General features: G+C 39.5%; 1 protein-coding gene across 2 annotated transcripts in view; it reads left to right on the top strand.

Moving 5' to 3' along the window:
* The first annotated feature begins 3,050 nt into the window (after positions 1-3,050).
* The window catches only part of LOC103456686 (enhancer of polycomb homolog 1-like), a 35,723-nt gene continuing 29,909 nt past the window's right edge, over positions 3,051-8,864 (top strand). The window contains exons 1-2 of one of the 2 annotated variants that reach the window (XM_008396399.2): positions 3,051-3,351; positions 3,923-4,034. Coding sequence is in view for 1 of the 2 variants with exons in the window: in XM_008396397.2 (XP_008394619.1) it covers positions 7,276-7,428 (153 nt within the window). In the remaining variant the exon portion in view is untranslated. Of the gene's footprint in view, positions 3,352-3,922; positions 4,035-6,934; positions 7,429-8,864 lie in introns of those variants that run through there. The other variant, XM_008396397.2, reaches the window with a different exon arrangement.

Here is an 8,864-nt window from a genome sequence, read left to right as displayed (position 1 = left end):
CTCAGCGACCAGCAGCAGCAGACCCCAATCTATCTGTCCATCCTATACCCAATTATGAACAAGTCACTAAGGAACTCCAGCAAGTTCTTGATCTCAAGTGGATCATACACAGAAAACTTTTGCACAGAGATCCCCAGGGGGGCATCCGGCTCAGATGCCTGAACCAACACAGCTGACTCTTCTTGATGCAGTGGAGCAGCAACCCTTTTCTGAGATCCCCTGGGATGACAGAGCTCCACACCGGTAAATCAAGAGCTTTGCTTTTTGGTTCAGTTCCTTAACTGTGATGGGCCGGACTAGCACCCCCGTTACTGCAGACAAGGCCCCAATCTGGAGGGGGCAGCCCGCCTTTTTCCAGTTGAGAACCATGACCTCAGACTTTGAGCTCAGACTCTCATCCCGATCACTTTACACTCGACTGCAAACTCACTGAAGGTCATGGACTAAAGTGACAACCGAACCACATCCATCCATTTATTTCCTGTGCCCTCTTTACCCCTGTAGGGACTTAGTGTGGGATGGTGACTATCTTCTTCGGTCAACGGATAAGAGGCGGGGTACACCCTAGAGACGTTGCCAGTCCACTCAACAGAACCACATTTTCCGCAAAAAGCATGGAGGAGTGAAATCCCGAGGATCTCAACTAGACACCCCCTTTTAGTGACTAACTTGAGATCCTGTCCATGAACACAGCAAACCAAACATAGCGAGTCACGAAGGGCAGCCCTAGCAGAGTTCAACCAGAACTAGAAACAGGTTAAGAGATGTTCCCCTTTAAAACAATAGTAATATAATCACTTCAAGTGTCTGCATATTCCCCAACCTACTACCTGTATCCTATCTGTCTTTAATAAGTGACTTGCAACGTCAGTCACCTGAATTAGAACATAATTACTGTCTTGAAAAGACGACAACCACCTGATAAAGAGCCATGACTTGTTTTGTCTGTCGAGAATGCTCACAGGTCCAGACATAATCCTGATCGCTGCACAGGTCTCGGGCTCTGTTGTGATGCTGGGTTTGGCTTATGTTGCTACTATGGCAACTGCTCAACAGCAAATATGACCGGAGGGAGTCTGTGTAATTCCAGTAAGAGCTGGAGCCGAGACACAAGAACAGGGTGAGCCCAAACAAATCCATCTGTCAGGGGCTGTCTGTCAAAGGAGACTGTGCAATAAATGTCGGAATTTGTCTCGGCGACACTTCTACATGGACACACTGACAACTGAGACATTAAAGCAAGCTGACAGAGAGGCAATATGAAAGGAAAGACATGATATGTTAGTAAATGTTTATAAATAGTAAATGATTAAGCCTGGTAGGGTTGGGCGCTAACGGCATTAAGGGATGACACCTGTTTCTTCTTGCAGTTCCATCTAGAAGAGTACAATCTTGACAGCAGTCAACCCAATGTAAAGAACGATGATAGCATCCTTGAAACGAGGCATGCTTTTCAATTGGGACCCCTGTTGTGAAGAACACTACAGCAGCATCCTTCATCTGAAACGCTGTCAGCAGATGGATCCAAATTGTATGGCAAAGGGGCAAATGTCTGTCTTACTCTCCTTTGATCTCAACCCAGACTGGCAGTCTTGAACTCGTCCGCTCAATGCATTCCCCTCACGCACACAGACTCAAACCCCTCATAAGCTGCCTCCTGATAAAAGGCTACTTATCTGCGGGACACATTCAATGTTAATGTCTTGACATTAAAAAAAGATTCACAAAGGCTAATTAAATATTGTTTGATATGTTTTAAGAAAAATCTTGCTTGAACGCTGCCGGCTGGCTCAGATGTGTAACTTCAGTCTCAGAAGGTAAGAGATAGTGAAGTGAGCAATCTGCTTTATGCATTGTAATTCAAGTGGAAGCACAAGCTTTTCCACGTGTCTCCACTGCCCTCTGGATGTTTGGAGAGGGAAGTGTCATATCTAGAAGCATGAAGCATCTTACTATTCCTTTACAGTTCACTGCAGCCGCAGAATATGCTATTTTTGACACCAATGCAAGAAACAGATATCTTGCATAAAGCTGTAAGACACACTTGCTCATTCTAAAACTAATGCATTGCAAAATCCAAACATAGCCAACCTGGTTGTGCACTGGCGCTTTTCCAATGCAGCGGGCTCAACATAAAGGCTGTTTTAAGATTTTCTTCAGCCAAGAGATGGCTGCTGATGACCTCGCTGGGAGGGCTGAGCAAACCTCCCTCTATAATACATCTGATGCAGAAGTCTTTCTTTGTGCAAGGTGCACATGCAGCTTTGACATTAAGGGGCTGACAGAAGGAGAGGGTAAAGCTTTGCAGCTTTTGTGTGCCTACACCATGCAGCATTCTGTTTCAACTGTGTGTGAGCATGAAAAAAACAGGAAAAAGAATCATGTGATGCAGTCAGAACAGCATCAGAGGAGGCAGCAGGGGCAACCCTGCCCTGCAACAGGACTCATCTGAAGGGGCACGATGAGGCATGAAGCGTAGTGAGGGTTACATAACAAAAACTGCAGACTTTCTTTACAAGAACAGTGTTGCTTATTGAACCCTATGTTGCGACAATAAGTATTTACAGTTGGAATTCCTTGTTAAATGCATTTTATTTAAATTTGTGATACTATTGTAGCCATATTATCCATAGTCTCCTGTTTCTAATTACAATATTGACCTTCCATGTTTTCATTATTATGTTGCTTTTTTTATATAACAATCATCACCATAATAAAAATAATTGTCAAAAATAACATTGTCAATTAATGTTATTAATATTATTGTCATTTCTTTTGGGGGGATTATTGTTGTTGTCTTAATAACCTTTTCCATAATCAAAATATTTTTTCACTAATATTTTTATGTTTAGTTTTAGTAATTGTTATTTTTGTTTGTAGTAAACTTTTTTTTGTTTTGTTTTATAATTATCATTATTTTATTTTTATTGTTTTATTGTTGTTGCTGTTGTTGTTGTTGTTATTACTATACCAAGCAGAGGACAACCAATAAGCTCATGTTCCACTACAGTTCTCCACGGGTGATTGGTGGAAGCTGTCATCCAATCACAATTCGTCTTGAAAGTGGCTTCTTGGTCAGTTTGGATCTTTTTTCACCTCCTCGAAAAAAAATCATAAATAACTACCCTAATTTATCTTTAGAAGCACGATATACTTTTACTTACCAAGATGTTTCTTTTCCATTGCCCTGTCAGGCTAAGTTAATGGCACTTTTAGAGCTAGAAAGAAGCTGAAAGTGTCTTGTATTTAGTCGTCCCATTGGGAGCTAACCAGCGTTAGCATTTGGGCTAGCATGACAACCAGTGGAAATACCATCGTCAGTATGTTTCCTTCTGATTTTCATTGCAGCGGGTAAGTTGAAACTAACACTTGGGGTGATTTCAGCCGTGCGTCGGCTTTATATCATGTATTTCAACGGTGGATAAAATAATTTTAGAGTTCAGGGTCAGGGTAAGTGAGCTAAGGCTGCTAGCAGCTGTGTGTCAGCTAACTGCGGTGTCGCTGTTCCTTGTGCAAACACAGCTGTAGGGAATCTTTGTTGGTCAAACTGTCCCTAATTCCAATGTAAATGCCTCTCAATCGACCTCCTAGTGACAAATATCACACATATACGTTTGATAAGGCGAATGTTGGTTCACTTTTTGCTTTAATGTCCTCAAATTCACATCAGTTTTCCGTATATGGCGTTGTGTTGGAATGTTCTTTGTATTGTTGCAGCAAAACTTATTACATGGCCCAATTCAAAAACTTATAATCATGATTGTTTAAACTTATATATAAGGATTGAATAAGATTTTGGAAACTGAATAAAAATTTCCTGACCTAGTGAACAAATTTGTATTTTAATTTTGATGAATTTGTAATCTTATATTTTCTGTTTTGTGGTTTTATCTCTTGTCACCCCCTATCTTTTTGTTAAAAGGCCTCGACTATGGACTTTAGAAGAAATTGTGTTCCTTCCAAACGGATGACGATGTCGCCTCTTACATCTGGATCATTCTGGTTTCTGTGGCAGTCATCAACCACTCCTGCAGGTTATTTGCATTTTTAATCAATGTTCTTTGACATAAAGTACATAAGTTTGAACAAAGCTCTCCAAAAGTCAATTACTGGTTAATGTATTCTCAGTTTGGGCATTATTTTTGTTTACCTCTTAAAACCCAGACTATTGTGAAGACAATAAAGTGCTGTCGGTGGATCCCTGGCATTCACAAGAGTTGGAGACCACAGCTGCCTCCCAGCAGCTTAAACTCATCTGAAAACACTTATAACCGCTTATGTTAATTGTTAAAACACCAAAATTTACCTCATTATCATTTGATAGGCATCTTAGCATTACAGCAGTTGCTAATATGTAATGACAGAAATTCAAATGAATGGCTCTCCAGGATTGGCTGCTTTGCAAACCCCAGACAATAGCAGGTCAACAAGTAGCTTTGTTCATAGGTCTTCTGAATTCTTTACATTTGCTGTATGAAAAAACAATAAAAAAATAAAATCTGGGGTTACGTTCCACAGAAAAATTAGTGGAACAGGTGGAGGTCGACTGTACACCCTGTACGTTCTGCTGTGCTGTATTCACATTTAGGAGTCTTCTAAGATGCTATGATGGTAATCTAGTGCAGTCAAAGTATTGAAAGTGGGGGTTTTGTGACTGTCATAAAAAGAATAATCTCTTTGTAGCAACTTTTGTTTATGCTGGAATATAAGATGTCACAAGAATATACTACCCATAAATGTAGATAGAAATATATTTTTACAATAATCTTTAAAATTCTCCAGGAAAAGTAGATGAATAAACAGTTGTAATTACATAGGGATTAAACAAAAGTTTATCTTTGTGGAATGTGCTTGAACAACACTTTCAATTGTAGCAGAACTTGTAGAAAACATGTAAATAGAGCATAGAAGACAACAATTAAACCAAACTTGAGTAGTTATTTGTTTTTGATTAACTAAAAGGGTCGAAGTCATTCGTACAATGAAACAAATTAGATTTACCTTTGACTAATGTGCATTGACAAACAAAAAAACTTCAGGTAAATCTAAATAAACTCAAAGTTCAAAAAGAATTTGCAATAAGTAAAAAATATCCAAATTTAATCATCGGTATTATTAGCCAGCTCCTACTTTCAACCCAGGACTGCATGGCATTACACAGAACATTGATCCACATTACCGTCATTCACACCAACTTTAAATCTTTTCTGAAAGTATTTGCAGAGTTGCCATAATCTCCATTTTCTTGTTAATTACCTTAAAATTGATCTAGTGAGTGCTGACAGCAGGTAGGATAGACCTTCCAACCAGAGCTTTTGTTTCATTTCTTCCTCCACATATAACCATGATCTGTTTTTCCTGGTAATTTTGCTGTGTAAGAGTTTTTTTTTATTTTTATGCTGACCCACAATGCCCTGTGGTGTAGCCCACCCCTTGTATTTGGTTCACTTTAAGTGGCCTGTGGTTTTAGGCAGACCCAGGTCACTTCTTTGATCTCCACCTTTGATGGCACATTCGCATCACAACCGGACTTTCTATGCAAACGAGCTGGAGTCGGATTCAAACTAAACATTAAGGGACACAAGAGTTTTTCAGGTTTAAACAGATCTAAGGTGGTCTCCACGGCAAGTAAAGCTGGTTTTAAAGAATGTGTAATTAAAGAAGACTGATTAATTTAGCTTCAGCCTTTCTAAGTGTGATATTTTGAATTGAAGAAAAGAAAGTACTCTGAATTTTATGGTTCAGTTGGGGTTTTTTATATTCTGCAGGAATATGATCTATAATCTGTACTGGTGAAAATTCAGACACAGAAAGAAAAGCTTTTGACTAATCTATTAATTTGAAAGTTAAAAACCAAATTAATCATTAGTTGCTGCCCAATGACAGAATTATTGTATGTCTTCTCACAATAGAAAACTGATTTAGAATTGAGCTTCATTCTGGTTTCAGACAAACTTCTTTCAACTCCTCACTGAATGGTTCAGCTGCTGCAAAATAAACTCGAGAAGCATTCATACATTTGTCTTGCTTATTGACATGTTTGTGTTCCAGATTAATTATCCAATAGCAGAATACTAAGTAATGTTTGTTGCTTTTTAATAAATGTTTTTATTTTTGGGAAGGGCACACATTGAGACCCATGTTCATCCATGTAGGTCTGTCTGCTTCCTGTTGCATTCTGTAAGATTTTGCTTCATGATTTTAAATAACTTTCTGTAAGTTGATAACCTTTGCTTTCCTAGAAATTTGGTGCCTCAATGAAAAATACAGGTACATATGAAAGGTAATTTTATTACAATATTTTATTAACTTGTTGCACTGCAGAAAGTAACTTTTTAGATTTATTATTTCAATAATATTCCACATCCCACTCCTACAGAAGTTTGTTTATTCTTTTAAAAAATGGGGCAATGCAAAAACAAGTCTTGGAAATGTGGGAATGATTTAATGTATTCCTAAAAATTCCTCTTTCTAAATATAGGATATGATGAATTAGTGAATTTTAATTTCCAGCAGGCATTTTTCTTTTGATCCGCTTGTGTCCCGTTCTTTTTGTTCCACTTGGTGGCGATATATGCTAGTCATTTGAATCAGTTGGGTAATAACATATGTGTTGTCTAACCTTCATAATGTAAAATTACTAATATATATAGTAGTTTTATACCAGATTTTTATGAGTTTACTTTGATTTTTTTCCTGACCGTGTGTATAGTTTTTAATCATTGTTAGTTTTTGTACAATAATATGGTGGGAGATTTACCCTGGTTTTGCTTTAAATATGCATTTATTTTTTTTAAATCAAACTAGTAGCACCCTGGTAAATAACAGCATAACATCCCGAGTCTGGAAAGCTGGAAGTTCCGAACCCATCACCAGCATCATTTCCCCTCCTCCTCCTCTTTCCCTCGCACCCCAAGCGTTTCTCGAGCGCGCACGCGTGCGAAGCTGCGTGGGAATGGCTGTTTGTGTGACCGAGGGGGCTGGGCCGCTCGGAGCGAGCACTGAGCTGCATGAGTTTGTAATGTCCGCCATGTTGGCCATGGCGTATTGAACCGGGCAGGAACAGCGGAGCGCAGGAGCGAGAGAGACCGACAGACGGCGACTGAGACCCGGGCCTGCCCGGCTCTGTTCGCGCTGCTAACCGGACCTGAACGACTGCCCTCAGAACCGACTCTAAAAGAGACCGCGACAGATTCCTCAATGAGAACTCGAAGCAGACGTGCTGTTACTCCAGGCAGTTCCCAGAGATTTATGCTGCATCTTTTATTATAAGAAATGAGTAAACTGTCGTTTCGGGCGCGGGCGTTGGATGCTTGTAAGCCCCTGCCCGTCTTCCGCTGCGAGGATTTGCCCGACCTGCACGAATATGCCTCCATCAACCGGGCGGTGCCGCAGATGCCAACTGGGATGGAAAAGGAGGAGGAATCGGTACGTTATTTTAAAAGGCGCTCGGCCGCCGCTGGATTTCTTTGACCGTGTTTTTCGGCGCCACAATGTTACCTGCGCAAGCTTGTGCAAAATGGCCGCCATTGCTGCCGTTTTGTGCGCACGACAGATCTCGACGAAGACTTTAATTTACTAAACTTTACCTATACCAGGGGCATCAAAATATCGCTATATTGTGGTGTTTTACTGAAAAGTCGTGTTTTAGCCGTCTGCTACGCTGCAAACGGCGCACGAAGGCACAAAGAAGTCACGTGACTTGTGTCGGCGCCACCATTTTGTTGACTTTTCTCTTTGCTAAAGGCGGGCAGAGGCCTTGGTTTATGTGCAATTCCGCTGCGTGAACAGCAGGGGGAGACAGCGGGCCTCCTGCTCGGTTTGACAGCTAGGAATTGGTGTGTTGACAGTTGCAGCCGTGCCATGTGTGCTGCACTTGGTGACTTGGTGGAAACTGCAGGCAGAAACGTCTTGAAATTTCATATGTAATGTCAACTTGCTGCAAAACTTTATTCAGCGTTTATTTGTCGACTTATAAAAGCTGATTTTAAGCTTGTATATAGTGTCTTGGACTTAGTAAAACCAACGTGTAGGGTGTTGTCTATAGCGATTGTAATTTGTGATGGTAATTTTGCACAATATATTTTTAATAAACGTTTATTTGAAGTTTCAATTCATGTAGTTCATCTATATTTATGATTGTGGATATATTTTAAGTGGTGGTAGAAATATTAGCTTCAATATTCATTGACTGTCACCCATTTTCAGCTTCAATTAAAATAGTTGATCTATGCTTGGGGATTTTGCTAATCTCGTATATCTAAATTTCTTATTGTACAACTTTTACAGTTATTTACGTTTGATACTTAAACTCAAAGCCTACAGAACATTCTTTCATATAAACTAGTATTGGATGACCCCGAATATTGGTTGAACTGATTTTCCCCCAAAATTATAATTGATAAGTTAGTGTAATGCCGCTTCTGATTCACATGTCATGAAAAACAATTTGTAAAGGGGGGAAAAAAGTATTGGTATTCTTCTAAATGTAAAATGTATGATACTAGACCGTTTGGAAATTGGATAGAAATAGGTAGTTATGGGATTGATTTATCATTATAATAAAACAAATGCAATAATATTGCACAATGTGCATCACTGTTATAATTAACCTCTAGGTTTTAGCATGTCAGCTACTAAAACAATGGCTGGATATGAAAATTGAAAGCAATTGGAGTTCATCTAACTGGCCAAACATGTTATTGGCAGACAGTGTGAATACATGGCACTTAAAAACATAATTGCTTCATCTGTGTCAGGTAGGGCCATTTACTGAAGTGATACTCCAACAGGCTGGCAATCTGTGATGCCAGGCAAAACGTGTCGTCATGACAACCAACATAGTTTTGTAAAATAGTCCTTTA

Source organism: Poecilia reticulata, linkage group LG20 (assembly GCF_000633615.1).
Source record: "Poecilia reticulata strain Guanapo linkage group LG20, Guppy_female_1.0+MT, whole genome shotgun sequence".
In the NCBI taxonomy this organism is placed as follows: domain Eukaryota; kingdom Metazoa; phylum Chordata; class Actinopteri; order Cyprinodontiformes; family Poeciliidae; genus Poecilia; species Poecilia reticulata.
The sequence above is the reverse complement of the archived record's forward strand: the minus strand, read 5'-3'. Positions and strand labels throughout refer to the sequence as shown.